We start from the raw sequence: 23,688 nt of genomic DNA on the forward strand, positions 1-23,688 counted from the left end.
GAATGAAGGAGTCTTCCACACACATCTCTATATTTGTGAGCCACTCCTATGAAAACGAAAAGCCAAGAACTTCTCATGGCGTGACTCAAAGCCAGTCACGTATGGATGAAGCTGACAAAACGTGTCTCCAGAGCCCACTCATTTCCAGAGTTCATCCTGCTTCCTTGTGTTCCTCACAAAACCAAAATTGCCGGCTCAAAGCTCAAATGCTCCATCCAGAAGAGCTCTTCCACTGCCACACGGGTTAGCAACATCCAGATCAATGACGTTTTTCAACCAAGAGACTGGAGCACCTGGGCTGTCAACAGCTCCCTCCTTGCCCTGCACATCCCCTGAGCTCTGAGCAGCCTGGAGGCGAGAGATCCGTCCCAACACTGGCTGCTGGCAGGTGCTGTCCCCGTGGGGACAGCTTCCTAAATTTCGCTTTCCTCAAAGACCTCCTCGGTCGTCTCTCCGGTGGTGACCTCTCCCTCGCTGCTGTCGGACATGCTCATCTGTGGGGGACCTGTGCTGGCCTCTGTCCTCTGCCTGCCCAGCACCTGCTGCAGCTGCATCTCCCAGGGCTTGCTCACCTCCAGGTGCTTGCTGCTGAGGTGATGCTTCTTCCGTTTCTGTGAACATTTCCGGAGGTATTTGATGTTTTCCCCGAGAAAGCAGAGTCTGCAGCCGAAGGGATCTGCCAGCAGGAAACGGGACCACTGCTTCTGCAGCTCGGCTTTCACCTGAGGGGAGGAGAAAAGAGTCACTGGTAGCGATGCCTTGAGTTTGATCTTCCCTGTGTTTCATGTTCTGTGCTGCCCAGGTGCAGCTCTGAGCTCACACTCAGGGTCACTCAGCTCTCTGCACACAGCAGTGACACAAAACAAATCCTTTTCCTGATGCACACCAAGGACAGCTGGGACAAGTTTCCAGCCCCAAAAGCACAAACAGCGGTGGCTGGAGGGAGGAACAAGAAGGATGGGACCTCACAGCCTGGAGCTGCAATTGGACAATTCAACCCCAAAGTGCAAATGGACCAAAACTGATACAAGTGTGAGACCTCGTGACCCTTTGTCCATTTTGTGCCCATTTTGGGTCCACCTTGGGTGCAGCCCTGGCCAGGCTCTTGTCCTGCCCAAGGTGGATCCTAAAGGCCTTTCAATAAATATCTGCTTTATTCTCCAGCTCTGTCCAGTCTCTGTTCCAGCTCAGCCTTGCCAAGGCATCAGTAACGGCAGGTGACCACCTTGTAGTTCACTGACACAAATATTAGTTGTAAAATGAGGAAATGCCAAGTGCCGAGCTTCCTGCCCCTTTGGGGTTTACCTTGCACCTGCTGCTTGTAGGGTAGGAACAGACTTGTTTGCTAAATCAATCTGAAGAGTCCAACCCCTTCACCCAGACTTAGGAAAGTTTTTCCTGTGCAAATCTGAGGTGTGTGAGAGCTCGAGTGGCTCCCTGGTTCACAGCCTGCTGCAGGGAGGAGGAGGAGGAGGAGGAGGAAAGCCCAGGGGCTGTGGAAGCGAGGACCACACAGCTTTACCCGAGTGTCACGCTGGTGTAGCTGGTTTGTTTTGTTAGAACGTTTGTCTGGCAGCCTGGTGGCAATCCTCAGCACCGAGTGTCCCCCTGCCTGCACCCCAGGAGCCAGCAGAGCAGAGGAGAACAGGCTGCAGCCCTGAGCGGAGGAGCTGGAGCTTCCCCTGGCTCTAGCAGCAGTACTGGACCAGCTGAAGGAAGAAGGTTTCTTCTGGTGGGAGAAAGCCAAAAGAGCGAATTCCAACAGCTGATGAGAGCTGCTGGCAATTCTGTGCCCTTTGCCAGTGTCACACAAGCTCTTCTCTAGTGCACACAAGTGCCAGCTCTCCTGATGCCTTTTGTATTTTTCATGTGTTTGGAATCCTGCAATTCTTTAGTGTATAACTCTACAGTGCTAGCTACTGTCTTCATGTTTTGGTCAAACTAAACAATTCCCCTCCAGGCCTGAAACTCAAGGACATCTGAGTGTCTCAGGCCCTGAGAGATGTAAACAATGAACTGAAAAAAAAAAATTCTCTCACAGCATGGTGTCTTACCTCTCCATTAGCAAAGCAATAGAGAACTGCCACCAAAAAACCCTGTAAGAGAAAGGGAGTGAGAGGGAAAAGTCAGTGGGCAGGAAATACCCAAAGCTATGATTTAAAGGTGACAGCGGTGTTAAAGCCATAAACATAAACAATGCTCCTTAATGTTCAAGAAGGACACTAGCTGCCTGCATTTATTTATTCATGAAGTAGCCAGTCACTTGTTTCTGTGCAGCTCCTTGGCAAGTGCAGGGCACATTTTGTGCACATGCTGAAGAACAGATTATAAAACACAGTTTTATCTTCATTTATTTACCACATCATGGTGGTTTTTTTGTTTGTTTGTTTTTTTCCCAAACTATTGCTGTTATACTGTGACTGCTGCTATTTCCAAACATGGTAAAATAAAATTTAAAAAAAGGCAGCTTGGTTTCTCATATTATCTATATGCTTGTTTGGGTTTGAGAATGATTCTACTGAGATCTCATTTGGGTTCATTTTACAAATTGTTCCTATATTAAGTGATTAATGTTAGTTCAAAGTTCAGCTATATTGAGTGTTATGGCCATTTGGAATTGCTGTTTTTCCTCTGAAACTGATTTAGACAAACACCTTAAAAAAATCCTACAGAAACAGCTTGTTTTAAGCCAACCCCAAAATTATTATTTCCATTTGCCTCTCTCTGTCTGCCTTTGATCTCAGGCTAAAGCAGCTTACAGGCTGCGTCTCAGCCCCACAGACATGCAGATTTATTCCCACTGCTTCAGGAAATGCCCTTTTTTGGTGTGTCTAAAGGCATCTGTGACACAAGTTCTGATTAAGAGAATAAATACTCTGAGTCCCAAGTCAATATTTACATCACAGCTACAAAGGTGCAATTCAGTTGACAGCATTCAGTTGTTCCCACACTCATATTTTCCCAGAAATGTTTCTGCTTTGCCTTGACAAAACAAAACACACAGGAGCTTCAGCGTTTTTTTTCATTCTACCTAGAATTAACCAACAGTGTTCTGAGCCTGCTGTTAATTTTCTAGCAGTCCTGAATTATTTGGAGTCATTAATTCCTTAAGCATATGTGCAGTTCATCTGCCACGCCGGTGGGAATGGGGACAGGAGAAACAGCAAACAGAATTGCTTTCTCCATGCATTTTATTTCCCTCATTTTTCGTGCTTCACCTGGGCTATGGTGGAAAGATACAGTTAATTAGAGTTAATAACAGGTGATATTAAGTACAAATCGTAACTTAATAATTGCGTCACATAAATACAGAATGTAGTCTCAGCGAATATTTTAAATATTTAAACATATTATGATATATTAAATGCAAATTTACTTGCTTAAAAGTCAACTTTTTTACGCAGAACTTCTCCTGCTCCTGGAGGCAGCTCTCTTTTTTGGGGGATAGAAAGTTCCTGACTCTGCTGGGTGGTTTGGGGGTGTTTTTTGTTATGGGTGTGAACTCTAAATTTGGCCTCACAGGCACCACAGTTTAGGCTTTAAACCACACTCCTGGTGACCGTGGGGAAGGCAGAGACTCCCCAGATCTGTGTGAACCTCCCTGGGCTGATTTCGGCTTGTGAACACCTCTGGGAATCTCGTTTGCTGCCACAAGCGGGGTAAAACCACACCAGAAGGTGGAAGACTTTGCTGATTATTTCTATTTGATGCTTGCTTGATACCCTTGCTCATTTTCCTCCCAGTAAAGTCATTTTCACACTTAGAAACCTTCCCATTGTGTTGTGACTTCTCAAGCACAGGTCTTCAGAATTATCCCGGCGTGAGTGAAAAGGGAGAAATCGGAAATTCAGAAGGAATGTTCCTTAGCAGAAACGCCACTAGGAAAGGACAGATGTAAGCCTCACACTTGTTCTTCAGCTGTAATGACAATTCCAATGTGATAATTTACTCATCAAGTAACTGGGTTATCTCCACAAGAAACCAGAGGGGTTTTTTTCATGGGGGTAACACTCTCCATGCACAATTTCCATGCCAAGATGTGTAGATGGCTCCATTTCCTAAAGCAAAGCAGCATCATACCTACAACAGAACTCCTATTTAGAATTTAATTTCGTGCTCCTTGAAAATGTTTGAGTTAAACCTTCAGCTGAGACCCCAGGGATAATTGTTTTTCTTTAACAAAACAGTTTAACTGCCTTTTAGAACTACCGAGAAGATTTACAGACTAAACAAATGTAATTGTGTACAGTTTATGTGCTTTTTGGCTAATCCCTTCATAAATAATGCTGCAGCTAAAAAAGAGATTCTGCAATAAACATTGGCTAAGATCTCTGGGTATTTTTTAATGGAGTTTTGCTTCTAAACCATGACATGCTGCCAAGCACATGCATGTTCCTCTAAAAGGAATGAAGTTTGTGTTCTTTAGCAAGGATGAGTAAGCTGGTTTATATATTAGATTTCTTTGCACAAGCCAGTAAATAAAATCTTCACTTAAAATGATTCTGCCCTTTTAAAATAACTTGGAGGCACTGCAGCCTCTCCAAGTAAGGATATGTCTAACCAAGGATCTTATATTCCAACATTAAGGTCCCTTCCAACCCAAATAATGCTGTGATTTTGTGAACACCATGTCAGCAGGCTCCTCGGGCTTGTGGCTCCCCAGGAATTCGCTGCTGTCACTCGGGACATTTTCCCCCTCAAGCTGCGGTGGAAATTCTAAAGTATACCCTCAATAACAGTGCCAAAGCACCGATGCATACGTACACCGGAGCACAGGTGCATATGTGCAAAGGATAAAACCCAGGATTGTCACAAACTGTGGGCAAAGTGCAGCAGCGCTCGGATGGCTTCATGCCACTGCTGCAGGGGAGGGCAGCAGCGTCAGAGCAGAGAATGACTGAGCAGCAGCCACTTGCAGCCAGAGAGATTGCCCTAAAAAATAGGGGGTGCTGCAAATAAAGGTCTGGAAATTGCTGTGCTGGTGCCCCAGGAAGATCAAGGCAGGAGGATGTGGGTGAAGGACAACTCTGCCCAGCAGGTTCATTAGTGCAGTCTCAAAAATTCATTACTGAGCCGGGCTGCAGAACTCAAGGCAGAGGCAGAGCAATGTTTTGTGCCACTGCGCAGCTCTCTGGTGTGGCAAACTGGAGAGCAAACGCTCCCAGGGAAGCACAGCCCGTGCCTGTGCACGAGTGGCCGTCTGAGAATCGCCACCGAGCTCCAGTAACAACTCTGGAATCTGCACCACTTAGGACTGGCTGTTCCACTGGAGTGTTCTCCTTCACTTGCAGCTGTGTGCCACAGTCACACTCCCTTCCTCCCCTCGGGTTTTTCCCTGCTCACACCAGACTGAGCCACGGGTGCTGAGGAGGAGCCGAGTGCCTCAAGGGCCATAAAACTCTCCTGACCCTATGGGTGAGAAACTTCTTTTCCACCTGCAGACGCTGGTCCATTTTTCTGTTCCATCCACGTGAGGGCTCTGACAAATATTCTCCTAAAACTAACTAAAAAATGATGCACTTTTGTGAGAGTACACCCAGGAGCACACAGTGTCACTCTGCAGATAAGGTGAACAAACGTCCTTTAGGAAAATGGAGCCGAAACCTTGGATGAGGCAGACATTCTCATGGTTATGATTTTGGCTGGGAGTGTTTTAAATGGACCATTTTAATCCTGTTTTCAGGGCTCTGTGGTGAGCTGTTACAATTACCAGAGGACACCTTTTTTTTTTTTCTGAAAATATCAGAATTTTTGGTGTTTGGGACTATCATATTTGAGTATGCAGTTTGTGAGTGTTTTATCTTGTCACTGCAACAGCATATTTAGAGACATTGTAGGTTGGGATATAATTGTTAATCAGAATTCACTATAACTGTGATGAGCAGCAAATGCATGTGGATCTACAAACCCTCAAAACAATTCTTGCAAAACAGCACTTACATGAAACGAGCTCATTGTCAGCTGAATGAAAAGTCTTATGTGTCTTGAAAGTCCTTCCACCTGCTCATCAGTGATGAAGGTAAAGACAAATTCGTGGATCCCCAACAATGGAATCAGCACAAGTGTAGATCTTGCCAATCTTAGAAAGAAAATGTTTGATTATTGTATTTTTAAAACGTCCTTGGTGCCAAAAATCAAAAAATCAGAGTCAAAGAAATTTTCCCAAAAACACGCCCTCAATATTCTGGCTTTGGAATGGTAGTAGCAGTTTTGTGATTTTGAAAATCAAAATTTATGTATGCATAAATCTGTGGAAAGTCTAGCTAAAAGGCATGTGTAAATGGAATGTATTCCATGGCACATCCTGGCTAGAATAAAGTAATGCCTGATTCTCTATCAGACTACAAAGGCAGTGCCAGAGGGTTTTTCTTTATCTTCCCGAATTTCAGTGACAAACTGAAAAATGTGTCACAGCAGCAGAGGCCACAGTTGTGAGAGGAGACACCTGAGAGCGGAGATATCACTGCACTGAAAAGCTTTTGTGAAAATGCCCCCAAAACTCAGATAGGGAATGATCTGCCTTTGCCTCTCAGATTGGGAAATGTCTGTGGAGCCTGTTTTCCTATTCTGAATATCTGTTCAAAATATTCTGAGTATTCTTTTCAGAATACATTTCCCATATTCTGAATATCTGCTACACCTGGTGGTGGTGGATACATCTTTAGGGGAAACTGACAAGTTTTTGATGTGACAGAATTTTTAAAAAGGGGCCAAGGCTTCTGTTTCGTTTGTTACAAACCTGTATTTGTAGTCATGAAAGGTCATTTGCTGAGCTTTTAGCTTGGAAATCAGCATTCTGAGAATTTTTAAGAAGATGCCAAAGTTAACCTTGAAGGAAAATACATATGGTTTACTTACAGCAAACGTTATGGCACTAAGCAGTTAACTACTAAATAAATGCGTAATTGACATTAAACACTTGCAAAACCTGCCACCAAATAACTGGGATGCAGCTGGGATGAGGTTGGAGTACAAGCAGGTTATTGTCACACACGAATCATGCAAAGCTGAGTAACTTAGCACTGCCTTCTTCAGCCTGACATATAATTTGATATATGATCTTCCAGTACAAAATCACATTTCAAGTTTTTAGTACAGAACCCTGCTTCCTCATTTTTTGGAACAAAACTTTATCCCTTGGTATTTCTGTGGCAGGAATTTTTATCTTATTTGTTCCAAAATTTTGAAGGACAAAAATGGCAATAATTACAAAGACAAAGGAGGGTGAAAAAAATTACAGGTTAAATAATTCTTACTGCAATGGAAAACAACATTGGTCCTCGGATGATCCACCAGATCCCCATGTGTTCATTTGTTCCCCAGCACCTGGAGAATAATTTAAAGTGTAATTATTTTCATAGGGGAAAAAAAAAAAATAAAGGAATACTCACATAATTTGTACATGTATTCAAAAGGAACTTGGTGAAGTTTAACTTTTTTAGTTGGCTCCCAAAAGAAATGGAATAAAAATAGGAAGAGTTTCACCAACAGCTCTGAAGATCATTCCACGTGAATGTTGAAAAAGGCTTCCCCTAGACCATAAACTTCAGAACTACCTTGCAAACTCAATCTTTAAATCCACAAAACATGACACCAAACCCTCATCGTGGGATTATCCTACTTAAATTATCTATCTGAAACTGGAGACTGGAAATGAGGAAACTGGGAATTGTGACCATGCTTCTTGATCTGCTAAAAAATATGCATACTGTTTCCTTGAAGTTCTTTTTCTCCTGCTTTAACCTTCTGATTTGCCCTATTTCTCTTTGCTAATTAGCCAGAGGTTCTGTAGGATCTTGGCTCACCATTTACAATTTATGCGACATCTGACTCCGTAAGTCTGTAATTATGGTTTGGATGTTCCTTGTTATCCACGTTGGGGCTGCAAATGAAATTCTCAAGAAACCACGAAAAATAAGAGGAGAACGAAAGATTCCGTACATAAACCACAAAGTTCGTGTGATGTCACCAACAGCTGAAAACCAGGAACTGGTGCTTGCTAGTGCCCATTACTGTCACCGGTGCCCTCACCAAATACCAGCTCCCAGTGATTAGCTGCTTTTGTCATGAGCCTCATCAAAATTTCCTTTTTTTCTTTAAGAAATGGCAGGGAATACAAATTAAACCCAAAGTGTCTCCAAGGAAAGCACTGGTCTCCTCTTCCTATTGACAAGAGGCTCTCCATGAAGATGTTGGTGTGCACTGTTTGCTCCCTGTAAATGGGTGGACATTTCAGGAACTGTGAAAGTTCATTCTGCTCCTTGTTAAAAGCATAAGTAAATCCTAAAAATAATAATAATAAAAAATCCTTGAAGTTTTTTAACGCAAAAATACTGAAGGGAACCTTGAAAATGTAACAAGTATCAATGGGTGCTGTATAATCTGATAATTTGCTGGTCAGTTCTTTTGTCAAGCACTGCCAAGGGCTTTCAGCCAAGCAAAGAGAAAGTCAGGATTCCAAAGAACATTTTATTTAATACCCTACCTTGTGTTCTCCAGTTTGGATCTGCTTATTCCCCAAGGGCCCACAAACAGGATTGGAACAACTGAAAAGGAAAGAGGAGTCTATTCCAGCCAAGCTTGTAGAAGTGTGTGGTGCAAAGATTTGTGCTTTTCCGTTTGCTGTTTAGAGCTGTACAAAAATCAACTTCATCCCGCTTTCCCCATTTGTAGCTCAAATACAAAATGACTTTTCGTGGTGTAGTTGAATCTTGCATTTTCAGGCTGAGGAACACATTCACACACAAACACACTGTTGATCTGCTGAAATATTCTAAATATCTGAGAATTCAGAGTAATTGGCACACAAGGCCTCACAGGCTTCCTTAGGCACAGTTGTTGAACTTTAAATGACTTTTCAGTGAAGGCCTGGGCTGCTGTCTGGTTAATTAGAACAGCTGACAAAGGATTGTTGTCCTGGACCCTTCAAGAGAATCCCAATCCCCTTTTTGTTGCCCCCAACTCTTCCTGGAGATCATAGACTGCAGGCTGAAAAAAACCCCTGAAGTAGAGGATTACTGCTCTATTCCAGTGGACTACACAAGTCTCAGATCATGAGCTATGACAAGCAGTGTTCCTCTGAATTCTCAGCCCAGTAACACACAGGGGATTTTCTGGTGGATGTGGCAGAAATTAAAGGAGGTTTGGGTCCCTGGGGCCAGAACAGGAGCTGTTCAGGATTCTGGGACACTAACTAAGGTCACGGAGAAAGCTGGAGTGTGGCAGCACAGAGAAAGGGCCAGAAACAAAATGCTCTCCAAGAGAGCAGATTTCTGAGTAGGTAAAAGGGGGAAAGAGATAAAAGGGGAGGAAATGAAGTTGCTGGTAGTACCATAATATTCAGTGATGACAACATACAGCCCAATATAAGGAGATTTCTTCTTGTTCTTCCCACCAGACATCTGTTTTCTCACGAAACAATTCCCTGATTTCCTGTATCTGCAGCTCAAGCTGAGCTGCAGCCAAAGTAACACTGCTGACACATCTCCATTTACAATTGCTGGCTTCAAAACCAAAGAATGAAACAGAATTCAGATTTTTTTTTTTTTTCTTCCCCTTCTTTGCAAAATGTCCTGCACTGACTCAGCAAAGCACCACATAATCAGGGCTTGGAAACAGTTCTGGACTTACCCCATCCTATCACAATGTATGTCTGCAGCAGTCTTCTTTCAGAGAGCACCACAGTTATCAACAATGTGTGCAGATAAATTCCTTCCACTAATAGCCAGAAGTAATTTGCCCCAACAAAGTAATGCATGAAAAACTGGGCAGTCCTGCAAATTATCAAAATCTGTAGGAACGAGAGAACAGAAGTCATTGTAAATATGGATGGCATGATGGGCATGTGAGAGCTTTTACTGGTGAGCTGTTAAAATACTAGTCCTCATTAACACCTTGCAGATAATTTTCCTTGTTGACATGGGCAAGCTCCATGCCTACAACAACATACAAGAATAATTTATTCACCGTGGTCACAAATGAGATGTTGTAAATAAGTGCTAAATAAACACCGAGTTTCTTTCCAAAGGCTACAAGGCGCGAGATGTTTTGCTTAAGTGGCCGTTTCTAAATATTACAATCGATTAATATGTTCTTTGTATTCATTTAAAATCAATTCAATTCTCTTACAATCAGGATTTCATCTTGATTACCCCAGTTTTTCTCCACAAAGTTTCAGCATCCAAAGCTCAACTTACAAACACCTCAACACTTGATGCTGCAGGGCAAACTTCCAAAACCTGGAACTAACTGCTGTGACCACTAGAAGCACACATTTGCTATGAGCTAACACATTACCTCCGGACTGAGGTATAATATCCATCCAGTTTCATCATTTGGTCTTTTGGAGTAAATATTGTTGTATACAGAGTCTTTTATAAGGACTGCTGCGGCACGCAAGATAAAGGACGCAAATAAATTCATATGGATGTAGTTTCTTGTGCAGTGAAGTTTTCTGGGGGAGAAAAAAATCACGTATGAAATCCTCTGGAATATACCTAATTCGCGGAAATGAAATGTTTAAAACCCAGCAAAGACCCAGCGAAACAACTGCTGTATTCATGTTGCTGCCATCAATGGATTCTGCTTGGAAATTGCGTTTGTATTGCTCCTTAGAAAAAGACAAGTTATTTACGTGGAATCAACAAAATGGTTTGGGTTGGAAGAGATCTGAAGGCCCATCTCATTCCATCCCCCCTGCCATGGGCAAGGACACCTTCCACTAGATCAGGTTCCTCCAAGGCCCATCCAACCTGGCCTTAAAATCTTCCAGGAACAGGAATTTCTCTGCATGACCTGTGCCAGGGCCTCACAGTAAAGAATTTCTGCCTCATGTCTCATCTAAATCTACCATCTTCAGCCTAAAGCCATTCCTTGCCCTATCTCTCCGTGCCCTTGTCCAAAGCTCATCCCCAGCTTTTCAGCAGCCCCTTCAGGAACTGGAAGGCTGGAAGGTACTGGAACACTGGAAACCAAAGAATAACTTCAATATCATAAAAAGAAGAATGTGAGGGCAGGGCTCTGTATGTTTAAAATGCGTGTAAATTTATACTAACCTGAGTAAAGAAAGTATGAGCAGAGCTAATACCAGTGAGATGAGGGAAAAGTAATATCCTATAGTGTATAACATCTGAAGTGTGGTGAGTAGTTTATGTTCTTCCTCCTGGGGACAAAGAAGAGAAATACGTTATGTGGGCAGGGGGACAGAGCAGAAACGCAGCTCAGAAACTCTGGGGATCACCTTTGAGTTCCAAGGAGCCAGGGCAGGATTCTGATCCCTGCTCTCCGTGCTGCCTTTTGAAATCCGTCTATGGAAAAGGCGCTTGCACCCAGAGTTTCTTTCTAGACACAAAAGCACTCCCAGACCATCCCCAGACTCCTCCTGCACAAACACCATTCGTAGTCCGGACCACAGCTGACCCTTGCCGTGATTCCAAGTGGATCCTGGTGGGTTGGCAGCTGCAGGGAGAGCTCACTGAACCTGCACACAGCAGTGTGTGTGGCCTCCTGGCACAGCCCCTGGCCAGCTGTGTCTGCACGCTCTGGAGAGCCAGCTCTGTCCAGAGCTGTGGAAACACACTGACTTCTGTCTAGAACCCAAAGGAAAAAAAAATATTATTGAATTAGAGCGCTCTTGAATGTCTTTGAAGGACAAATAAGACCTCAGAGGAGGAAGGGAACTACTGACGCTGTCATAGATTATCACAGAACATCCTGAGTTGAAAAGTACCCACGAGGATTGCTGAAGTCCAGCTCCTGGCCCTGCACAAATTTCCTTTCAATTTGCCCAATTTGACATTTCTTTTTCCTAATTTTTTTTTTTCTATTTTACCTGCTTGTATTTGCATCTCAATTATTCAGCCTCCTAGCCCAAGGAAAGCATCTCTGAAGGGAGAATGAGATCCAGGATATGTGACTTTCCTAATCCATGTTTGGCCCACAGAGGTTTTCTTGGAACCTGTGTCTTTTCCTCAGCGAGTTTGCTGTTTTCCTTGTTCTGCTGCTCACCACCAGGGACTTTAGCACTGTCTTCCTGCCAGCAGTTTTCTCTAATAATTTCATGCTAATGAGCCATGCCTCTCTTGAAGGGGGTGAAAGTGCCCAGGGGAAGCAGTGTGGGTGCAGGAGATTCCCAGCTGTCACCCTGCTCCATGGAAACATCCCAGCAGGTAAAAACCTTGTAAAAATCTCAAGTTATCACCTCGGCTTTTTCGATTTTGCAACACCAAAGCACATTGAAACCAAGCTGGCTCCTCTGATGTGTGAAGACAGTGGCTCTGGGTTATTTCCAACATCTTGGGGGGTTTCAATTAAATAAAACAAATAAATAAAATAGGTGCAAGCCCACGGTTACTGTTGGTAGGAAAGCTGGTTCAAGCTTTCAAAGAAATTTTCTGCTGTCACACAAGATGAAATATGCCTTGCAGAAACAAATATGCTGTCCAGAATGGTCAACAAAGCATGGAAAACACTCAGGACTTATGAATATTTATTACATTTTCATAAATAAACTGAAAGCTTGGAAATTCACGTACTTACTATATAAAGAGCTTAGTCAAACCACAGTAACACACAGAGATACTAAACTAAAAATGTTTCATAACTAATCAGTACGGCAGTGTTACTTGACAAAATAAGAAACAGCACTCGGTCAGAATTATAAAGTTAAAAAAAAATAATGGTAATAGTGCTTCCCCAAGAGACCTAATTCTGACATCTGCTAAGCTGAACTCCATGGCAAAAAAAGTTTGGCTGACAAAGTCCAGCCCCTGGCCTGATGCAGTGTGAGAAATACAGGAAGGATGGCGTTAGAGCAGGGTGAATCCTCCTGTCTCTGACCAGCTAACTCTGAAATATCCAACTAACAGCGCACTGAATGCCGAAAGGCTCAGAGGGGAAGTTGTCTGACTTTGACAGACTAATGTGATTTGGGGAGATGCTGGATTGCTTGCTTGCTTGACAAGTTGCAGTGGGTTTTTTTTATTTTATTAGGAGAAAATCAGCACATGTGAACACTGGACTCTGAACAGAAAATCACTTGTGGCATCTAAAGCAGGAATCCCCTTCTTTAATATTTTCTCTTCTGTTGCTTATAAATAAAATAACAGCTTTCCATCTGGTAATTTAAATGAAATCTGAAGATCCTTTGCAGGTATTAAATGGAAATGTTTTGTCAGTCACTCAAGAAAGGATTAAGAAGATTAAAGTTTTCAACCGTAATATAAAACATACTTACGTTTTTTTGGAAATGATTTTTCTCAGAACATTCTGAACTATCTCGCCAAATGTCTGTGGAATTTTCCTTTGTTTGCCAAATCCCTTCATCCAAGCAGACTCTGTATACATGTCCTACACTTCCTGAAAGTAAACAGAGTTTTAGTTCCAAAGGTCAAAATAGAGATTTCATTTTTCATACACGTTTGAAAGTTTTCTGCCTTACACCTCCACAATGGACTCCATACCACCCATACTCAAAAAAGTATAATAAAACCCGCTTTCTTTTGTCTTTGTCAATATATTTTTTTATATTTACATAGGACAAAGTAGGAACGTAATCCAGCAGAAATAAATTCCCAGAATGTACCTGGTTTTTACAAGAAAACCCACACAGCACATCCAAAAGACAAGCCTAGATCTCGCTTCATTCATTTTTCCTCATTAAGCTGATGAATGAGTAATTTGTGGACCAGGCTGTGCAGTCAAAGCTGCACAAGGCTTTGATTAGGGAATGATCTTTCTCTGTATCACCTGGTGTTTCATTTCTGTGCTCTGGGGCCCCTTCAGCAGGTGGGGTGAACTGATGAAGTTCTCTTGGTTTTCACTGCACTGTCCCAATTTACACTAATTAGAAATTTGCCCATAACATCAGAGGAATGTTGTGGGGATCCTGGTTAATGGTTTGGTTTTTTTTGATATTGTCCTTAACTGTTGCCATCAGTTTGTTTCCAATCAGACCTGAGGTTTTTCAATCATTTTTGAGTTGAAAATGTCTAAGGGTGGTAGCAACAACCAGAGTATCTTGTTTTGCTCAGATCAGAGCTGAGAGAATTGTTCTGAGAGCACAGTTGGATGGAGCAGGACCTCTCTATGAATACTAGACACCGGAAAAAACCTTAAACCATCCATGAAATGTGATCAGAAATCTTGCTTTTGTAGAAATTCAGACAGAAAAAAAAAAAAGCTTCCATTTCGTGGAGGCATAATGCTTTTGTTTATTATGAAGAGCTGGGTTTGTTCTAAATGGTTGGCAGAAAGAGTTGGGGAGATTAGATAGAAACTTGGTGTCTTACTACTTATTAGCATGAAAAAGGATAAATTATATTAAAGAACAAATCATGTGTGGCTTGGGCTGGAGAAAGCTGGGATAAGCAGCTGGCAGCATTCTCCCATAAAGGACAGGACTCGGGCAGAGCTGGTCCCATCAAGAGGAGTTAGAAAAGCAGCTCAGAAAGGCTGTTCAGCAGGATTCAGAAATGCTGCTGTGTGCTGAAAGCAGTGCCCTCCCATTCCTTTATGGGAATCGTGTTTGGTCTGCGACACTTTTGCTCCTGGAGGTGTTTTTTTCCCCCCACTTGCAGAGAGCTGCATTTCCTGCAGGAAAAAGCTTGCAAGGCTGCTTTGTTCCCCACCGCAGGCTGGTGGTGGGCTGTGCCCCACGGGAGGGCTGACTGCTGGGAATGCCACTGAGCTTGGCTCTTCCAGTGCTCTGGAATCGTGTCTGGGATCAGTGGGTGCCCCAGAAGCTGAACCCTGAATCTCTTACTACGAATAAAGGCAGTGTGGTTACGTGACCTTGCAGACGTTGCTTTACAGCAGAAAACACAGAACTATGGAAAGCACAGATGGAGAAAAAGAGTGGATAAACATGGAAAATGATTCTGTGCCTCGGCTCAGAAGTGGTAGAAAGAGGTGAGACTCTTTCTGCCTCATCCACCTCAGAGGGCACTGGGGCAAGGTCGACAAGCACCACCTGCCCTTCAGCTCAATTCCCGGCACAAACTCCAACTTCCCACTTTCACATTACCGTTTTCCAGCCATGGCAAGTATGAAGGACAAGGAACAGAGACATTTCCTGGGCGTGAGTAAGGCCAGCAAACAAACTGATCAAACGTCCCATTGCAATGTACTCCTGAGGAGAGAAGCAAATAAAAGTTTTATAAAAAGTTGTCTGGACAATGCACAATCTGGGAAACAATTTTGTGCTGTTCCAGGCAACCTGCAAGCTACTCCAGAGTAAAAAGATATTTCAGATAAATGAGGTTATATCTCTGGTAACCTCAGAGTAACTCAGTTTTAATCTTTGCAGTTATCACTCACAGGACTGAAGGTTAAGATAAAACATTTGATAATGCAGAATTGAAATGGTGCAGGCAGGTGACAGCAACGTAAAATAAAATGCATTAATGGCTGCCCTGGTGTCTTGGTTAGTTTCTCTCTTTCTTTTAGGATAACACCAAAGTTCTTCTCTCTTAACTTCAATGCTTTTGCTCATCCTAAGCCAGAAGAAAATATCCCACTTTATTTTCCATAGTGCTTAGTAACGCTTTCAGAAACTTGTGTGGAAGGAAGGACACAGGGAGCAAGAAAGATAGCTCTGAGCTACCTCACCAGCACCTTTTTGGGGTACTTCCACTAAAATACAGAGCACAGGATGTGCATTCTTACTTATTCTGCTGTACCTTTGAGGCTAAGCATCTGTGTTGTGATCCGTGTAGCTGTTAACATTTACAGCTGCATTTTTATTGTTCTTTTCCCCAATTTCTGTTTGTTCAAGTGTGGACTGGGAAGGCTGCCAGGAGGAAAATACATTTTTTTTTTTTTTTTTTTTTTAATGAAAGCTGAAGTTTTGAGTCCCGGTAGTTCTCTTGCTCACCCACTACAACCTGCTCCCTCTAATATCTTTGCTGGGTCGCCTGGCTCAGTTCTAATTGCCACCAAAGCCATCATTCCCTGCTTTCCTGGCACAATACAATCTTCTTTTGCACCCTGCTAATGTTTTCTGCACACCAGGTGTTCACCACAGGCTGTTGACTTCTAGCTGCTCTCCGCTGTTCCTTTCTTTCCGGCCAGCATTAGCTGTGAGCCGTCCTGCAGGTGCACTGGCTGAGCTGATGTATGCTTTGCTTTCCCTGCATTCCATAAAAGCTTTTGTCCCCTCTGCAGTCCTCATCACTGTCTTCTTGCCTCCTTGACTGCAGTCACACAAGTCAGTAACTTGTGGAAGCTGCTTTCCTCCGGCTTTCTGTGTTTTCTTCTTCCCCGTTTTCTACAAACAGCTCTGACTTCTGACCCCGTCCCAGTTTATAGGCACCAACAAATTTGGTGAGGGTGCTTTCAACACCTGCCTACAGCCAGTGAGTCCAAAACAGAGCACAGATGTTAAAGCAACCCTTTTTCTGACTCAGAGATGGGGCTCCTGAGAAGTGTTTTAGGAGATTTCATTCCATTTTTGGTCTCATGAGAAGGGTGAGACAGTGCAGATGTTACAATTCACACCATCACAATCAGAAGCCAAACTCTTTCCTAATTACAAAACATTAAAAGCATTTCTTGGTCTATTAGGTTTTGCCCCACAATGCTGCTAATGCTTCTAGGCCAATCATCTTTTAAAATACCCAGCGTGGGTCTTGCTACAATACATCTTTCACAGTTCTACTTCTCCAAAATATCTGCTCTGTTTGCAAGGTCATCATTTGAAACTTGTTTCCAGCTCAGTTTCTCTCTCAGCAATGTCTGTCCCATTTCATGGCATTTCTAAACCAGCACACCTCATCTCGGGGTTTACACACAGATGCCCAGGACTGTGTGAGCCTTCTGTCAGGCTTTGGGAATCCTCCAAACCCATTTCCCACACACAGATTCACTTTTCATCTTCCCTTGGTGAGCAGCAGCCACCTCTCTCTTAGCCACGCCTTGGGCTTCTCCAGCTACTCAAACCGAAACCAGGCCAACCTTTCCAGGAGACAGACACCGAGCTGAGCAGAGTTTATACATTTAGGAGTGAAATAGTGGCGGATTGTGAAGCCCCCTTTTGACAAACAGCAGAAAACTTTGAGCGCCCAAAGGAGGGAGGCACGAATTCAGGACGAGACACTGTCAGTGTGCTGCTCCTCATCTGAGCGTCCAAAAGCCACAGAGACAGGAGAATAAACAAGGACTTTAGGCTAATATTTGTGTCAGGTGAAACGTTCTGCATCTAGAACTTTGGAACAGACATACTGTGAGACAATATTTGCATATTCGTCAGTGTTAATGAATTTCTTCAGCGCTTAATTCCTTACCACTGTCTACAGATGATTCCTGCAGCATTTTCAAGCATTCCTGTTTGTATTTGTTCCATCCAGTAGTGGTTTTTTCCAGCAAAGAACCTTTGGCCTGGGAGTGAAAATACTGCACACGAGAAAAATCAGTCAGAACATTTTTGTCCTCAATGACAAGTTTCTTTCCATTATAAGAAATTCTGGTCTGAGCACAGAAACGAGGAGAGGAAAAGAGAATGAGGGAATGATGGGTAAAAAAAGGTCTAAAGGGCTTTTTGGTTTTAGATTATTTTTAAAGATAATCAAGGACACCTGATTGAGTAGTACAAAAAAAACCAAAACAATTTAAAAAAATAAAACAGTGATGAATAAGCAATGCTATTTAACTACTAACACCTTTCCTCTGGTGCATTCTGTACTCCTGCCCAGCATTTCACAGAGCACTTATTTCACTAGCAGCTGCAACTCTGCCATAGACATCTTTCTATTCCCCTTCTTGCTTTTTTTCTTTAAGAAACACCTCTGTAAATTTTAGTTTTCCTTGCCCATTTACACTTGGTTGCCCTTTTTTGCCTCAGTAGGGCACTGTTTGGCTTTCTCCTTGTGTCCATGGGTGAGAAGAGCCTTCTCCCTCTGAATTTCCCACATAATAAAATGACAGACACATCCCTATCATACAACACTCACTGCAGAGGTTTTTAAGAGGGTCACAGCTGATAATTGCGGTTTAGGGAAAAAAAAATGGCTAAAACCAGAAGAATTAAATGTAAAAACGCTTGGAGATCTGGGTAAAGAAATGCGTTATTAGGAGCAAGGCAGTTCAGAAAGGAAATGGGAAATGTTGCTTACAATGTTAACAAAATGGCTCAATCAATATTTGTCCATAGAAAAGAACACCATCCTAAGCACTGTTTGTGCAATAAACCCCCCTGGTCCCCTGAAACCAGGGCTTTGAGAGGCCAGAGCAGTCACAGATTCCTGTCACTAGAAGTCACCAAAAATGAAAAACTCATTACTGGTTGAAAATGTTGCCGATTTTAACGAGCAAAGTTTGGAGAGGAAACAAAATACAGGTTTTCTAAACAATCTTTTTACTAAAAGATGCCTTTCAGTTCTGCAGGAAAAGTCAATTTCTTCTTGTCTGGAGCACACCCTTTCTTTGAAACTGCCTTTGACACATGTGGTTGTCCTGACATTTTCTGAACATGATGATGTGCCAAGGGCTGAGATACATAACCAGAACAATAAATGTTGTCAACTCCACCTTTGCTCCTTTAAGCCTATGTTTAGACTTTATTTTAATGAAGAAAACCATATTTATTTACTTTCGAAATAGGAAGAGTGTTCTGGTGGGCTAGGATCGCTATGCAGGATCGCTATTTCATGAATTTTTTTTACTGTGCAAAATGTTGCCTGCTCAATACCCTGCTTTTGGTCTCCCAGCTAATTTCCCACTCTAAGCTTGAGGGAGTAGAAAAACTGTAATCATTCTCCCGTGGATGGGCTTGCAAGATAAGGGGAGAATATTTACAGCAGCCATGAGAAAGGAATGCATGTTTCCAAAGTAAAAAAAAAAAGCATCTTGACATTTCCCTCATGCAGGCCCCAAAACGCTGGGAGCCAGGGGAGATTCTCCAGGCACTTGGGGGTCAGTGAACCTCCTTTGAAGAGGCAGAGACACGGAGATGACGCATTTGCAGACAGGACTGCTTGGTGGAAGGAAGAACACTCCAGTTTCTGATAAACAAATGCGTTAAACGGCCGAGGAAATAGAAAGGAAACCTCTTGGGCAGTGGCTACCTGGTGGCTGGTTTGGTCCCGTTCCTGGATTTGGGGTTGATGCACAGCCATGGAGAAGTTCACGCACCAAGAGTGAGGAGCAGGCCAGGCCTAAATGACAGTTCCGCATAGTTTCCTGGTGGAATTGTCCATTTCCTCAGATCTGCAGGCATGGTCACTGCTGGAAAAACCCAGCTCCACAGAGACAGGGCAACTGAGGGGCATTCTTTAAAAGATGTTTCTGGTTTTGTCGTGTTGGAGGGGGTCAACAGGACAACTGAATTACAAAATGTTTTGGGTTGGAAGGGGCCTTAAAGACAAGAAAGATCTTGTTCCAACCCTCTGCCATGGGCAGGGACAACTTCCACTCTCCCAGGCTGCTCCAAGCCCTGTCCAGCCTGGCCTTGGACGCTTCCAGGGAGCCAGGGGTGTGGGCCCTGTGGAGAAGACCCAACAAATACCCCTCTGCAGCAGGTACAGGTTGTGATTACAAATCCCAAGCTCTATAATAATCTAAGTTTTGGGTTAGACACAGTGCAAGTTCCGTGCTAGAAATACAGACTTTCAGGGAAATTTCCCATGAGCTCAGCCAGTGGAAACACTTTTTGCCCTGTTTTGCAGCTTTTGATCTGTTGTGCATTTCAGTTCCCATTTGGCCACTGCTTTTAAGCAGGACTTCTGTCTTGGGGAAATTTAACTCCGGTGTCCAAGACAGAAGCTCAGAAAGTCCATGTTCTTTTGCCCTACAGTGGACATCATTTCAGGTTGTCTGACGTTTTCTTGGTAAAAAAAAAAGGAACAGCCTCAGCCCTCCAGCCTGGCCCCTGCTTGTGCTGAAATTCACCCCTGAGGAAATTCAATCAAAATTCCCTGGAAGTGTCTGGCCATTTATTTAGATTGCACCAAGAAGACACCAGTCTTAAGAAATTTGTTGGATGCAGGAAAAAATTCTGCCTGAAGCTCTCATTTAGGAAATGAATTATATTTAGTTGCAGATCTGTTTAAATTTGAATTTTTCGTAACTGACCACAGTAGAGTCGGAATTTCACCCTTTTAATTTTTTATACTAAGCTAGCAGTGAAATGAAATATTGCTGTTTATTCAGACTATGCTCTTATGGCCAGAAAAAAAATGCTTCGATTTAGGCGTAAACTAAAAATAAAAGCTGAAAAATATTTATTCGTCCTTTCAGCCATGATCCGGGTTTAGTCTGATGGATATTTTTTCCTATCTATAGAGGGTTTTGCTAGAAAATACAGTTATGGTGATTTATGGCTGTTATTCCTTTAAATGTTTTCTTCTTATGAAATAAAATATGAAGAAATACAGCACGTATTTCTTTAAACAAGTTGCAAGAACCACCATGACGAATTAATTCACTGCGATTTCTTTAGCAAAGTTTTGATCTCACAGAAGTGCTTGGGAGGTTTTCTGTTAGCATTGATGGAATTAACGCTTTGGCCGAGGTGTCTCACAAATCTGAGAGCTGTTTCAGTTCTATAAACAGAAGCTCTGAACATAGAAGCCCAAGATTTGAAATATATGAAAATATTAGGAATATTTTCTTAGAAAAGGATTCGACTCCTGGTATTTCTTTATGAAAATGTTAGAAACACTTTTTTCTTGATAAAAATGTTAGTTATCAGGTCTACGGTGCATCTGCAAACCCACTTTCTTAGAAACCCAAGAAAACAGAGATTATTGGATAGAAATACCTTTTAAATTTCCGTTTTTTGTCCCGCTGCCCATGGAAATGCACCTTAAATATATGTGTGAATTTTATTCAGTTGAATTGAAACGTACCAAATATCAGTAATTGCTTTAAAAATTTATTCAAATCAAGATTGATATTAATAAATAAATAAGAATTACTGAAAACCTACATGAAAATTCCCTTGAAGTGAATTACACTGAGATATTCTCTCATTAAGTACCTAATCCCCTTCCAAATTATAAGGTAAGCAAGAAGTAAGCATTTAGAATTTGGTAAAGATTTAGGAAAAAAAAATAAAAATAAAATGTTTTTGTGGATATCTACAGGAAATAAAGGCAGAAATCTCATACAGATTTATTTGCTTTCTGTATGAAGGTGAGGTGCAGAATGAAACCAGCCAGATTTCCTAAACTGGAGATTCAACGCTCACAAGTCAGGGGCTAAAAGATAGCGTCAGAAACAAATCAAAGCCGGGTTAGAACAGAGAAAAACCAGTAGAAAATAAACTTGATTCGTAATAGTATTTTTATCTGGTAGGAAAACTGAAAAACAAATATAATTCAACACCGATCAATACTGGTATAAAAATTGATTGTGTCAATAATAATAATTATGTAAACATAATTTATTCACTGTATGAATGGGGATTAATGGAATAAAACTGTAATAAATTACCTAGTCAGAGTGAGTTCTAATATAAAACTCTACAGCTTTGCAGCCATTATTTCTCATGACTAATTAGTAATAAAAATCAATTATGTCGGAAGGATTTTTTGGTAGAAGCACGCTGCTTAATGTTAAAACTAAAATTAAACCAAAGTTAAAATGCTACGTGCTAGGAATTCACTTTTATACCGCCCATTATTAATCATTGCTTACCTGCTTCACAAGAAAGAATATCATGATGGAGCTGGCAGATGTTGGAGGTATCCTGGACCAGAGTCCCATGCTGGAATAGAGAATAAAAGGTGTCACCATGCCCACTCGGATAAATTTGTCCCCAGTTTGCTGCTATTTCACTCTGTAGAATAATTATATATAAAAAAGAAAGAATAGAAGTAAAAACGTCTTCTTTTATGAATGCCACTGCTCCATGAATCCTCTTTCCAATTAAGTGAGGAAGTCTCCTGAAGTGTTTAGCTTTGCTAGACTCCAACTACGTTTTGATTTTCTTGATTAAAGGCAGGGAGAGCTTAGTCTAAACTTCACCGCAGCTCTGCTTACTGCAGCTTGTCCATTAGCCAATAAGAAGTCAGAAAACTACTAAAACATTAAAGGGCTGATCCTGCTCCTTGAAGCTCCACAGGAATTTTGCCAGTGATTTTTCCAGAATGCAATCCAGCTCCACAAAAACACACACACATATATATATATATATATATTTATACACACCTCATGAAACCAATAAATGACACCTTAGAACAGAGAAAAGCTTTGTGTAGGGAGCTTGCTGACTCTGGTTGTGTGTCAGAAAGCAGCTCAGTAAAAGTTCATGCTTTTTTGATTTTGATTTCTGGTTTTATGCTTTTTGATTGTGTTTTGTCCCATGTGCACAGCCAGTGCAGGATCAGAGAGGATCTAAACATGAAAACAAAACAAAACAAGAAGTTAGCAGCAGTTAAATTTTACTAAAATTCTTGTGATGTTCAGTGTTTCCTTCAAAGCTTCAGCTGCCCGGTGGATCGTGGCTGTCTTGGTGTTACCTGCAAATATTTGGTTTACACACCTCTCAGTTCCAGCAAAAATCACTTTGTATAACACTCTGCCTGAAGGAAGGCCCAGAAAATCCATTTTCTCCCTTCTTATTTCCTTCTTTTTTCACAGTTTAGACAGAACTAACCAATAAATACTTATGCAATCCATTCCTCCTATTAAACAGAGCATTCTCGCATGAAAAATTGGTTTGAAAGCTGTGGTACCAGCATTGCTAGGGAGTGAGCAAAAAAACTGCCTCTGGAAAACATCTCAGGCTGCAGTTGTCATCCAGAAAGCATCAATGGTTTCACAGGCCACAAAAAATATATATTTAATTACAGCCATATGCAGATTACTCCCAGGAACACAAACAGATAAGTGTTTAATCCTCGGAAGGATTTCCCTCCCTTCCTCCCTCCCGCTCTCCCACTTGCTCCCAGTCCTGTTCTCACAAGTGCTACACCCTGGTGAAAATGCAGTGAGACAAAGATGTAGGAAAAAAATAACTCCTGGCTCGAGCTACATCTGATTTTTGTGAGATCTGCTCTGCCTTTGTAGACCAGACCTGCTTGGTCTGGCACTCTGTTGCTGGCCAGATCTGTAAGCTGAGCTTTCCATAACAACCCAAAGCAGGCTTTTATCCTGTTATCCTTGAGTTTCATGCTGGGACTCATCTGCTTCTCCAGCTCTGACATCTTTGGGTAGAGAGCTGTCTTGGAATTCCAGATTATTCTCATTAGAAGACACGTATGTGACTTCAGTGTCTGTCCTGTGGAACCATTCTCCCCCAGGGCACGTGTTTTGACTTTACAGTTGTAAAATGAAGCAGTGAATCACTAATACCCCAGCTCCTTTTGGTTCTTTGCATCACCAAACAGGCAGAAAAACAACAAAAAAATATATATAACATGTCAAGGTGGGAAATGTTTCCTAGATGAAGGAAAAAGGAAATGTTATTTCACAGAGAGAAAAAATGCACATATAAAATAATTCAGCATTTTCTCTAATGTTTCACCTCCCTTGGGCAAAACTTGTGTTATGTGTTCGTGGAGGCAGACTGGACAGTGCCCAGGAAACCATCAAGAGCAAAGTCAGGTAATTTGAGACTTTTATTTGTCACTGGTGGGACTCTGAACATAGGCAGTCACCTCTCTAGTGCTGCATGCTGTGAAATGCTGCAGCTGACCAACCAGTTTTAGCTCCTTGGGAGTTCTTTTCATTGTAAAAGCCACAACTGTATTC

The 23,688-nt window shown here is 42.1% G+C and overlaps 1 protein-coding gene across 1 annotated transcript; it reads right to left on the reverse strand.

Annotated features, from left to right (window-relative positions):
- Window positions 1–413: 413 nt before the first annotated feature.
- On the reverse strand, window positions 414–23,141 carry GLP2R (glucagon like peptide 2 receptor). Its single transcript, XM_040082014.1, has 14 exons — window positions 23,012–23,141; window positions 21,631–21,734; window positions 17,280–17,388; window positions 15,023–15,127; window positions 13,235–13,356; window positions 11,055–11,161; window positions 10,297–10,453; window positions 9,631–9,790; window positions 8,486–8,546; window positions 7,257–7,326; window positions 6,740–6,828; window positions 5,941–6,079; window positions 2,055–2,096; window positions 414–722 (listed from the first exon to the last, which is right to left on the reverse strand). Exons 1-14 carry the CDS (start codon window positions 23,139–23,141, stop codon window positions 414–416), a joined length of 1,704 nt encoding a protein of 567 aa, XP_039937948.1.
- Between the last annotated feature and the right edge of the window lie 547 nt (window positions 23,142–23,688).

This window comes from Hirundo rustica, chromosome 18 (assembly GCF_015227805.2).
Source record: "Hirundo rustica isolate bHirRus1 chromosome 18, bHirRus1.pri.v3, whole genome shotgun sequence".
NCBI classification, from domain to species: domain Eukaryota; kingdom Metazoa; phylum Chordata; class Aves; order Passeriformes; family Hirundinidae; genus Hirundo; species Hirundo rustica.

Bases quoted from the DNA above. Each gene is read 5' to 3' on its own strand.
- GLP2R (XM_040082014.1), bottom strand. From the start codon at position 23,141: ATGTCAGAGCTGGAGAAGCAGATGAGTCCCAGCATGAAACTCAAGGAT. The intron at 17,389-21,630 runs GTAAGCAATGAT...TCTCGTGTGCAG, and splicing joins TATTCTTTCTTGTGAAGCAG to TATTTTCACTCCCAGGCCAA. The intron at 6,080-6,739 runs GTTTGTAACAAA...TTTCTTTCTAAG, and splicing joins TTTCATGACTACAAATACAG to ATTGGCAAGATCTACACTTG.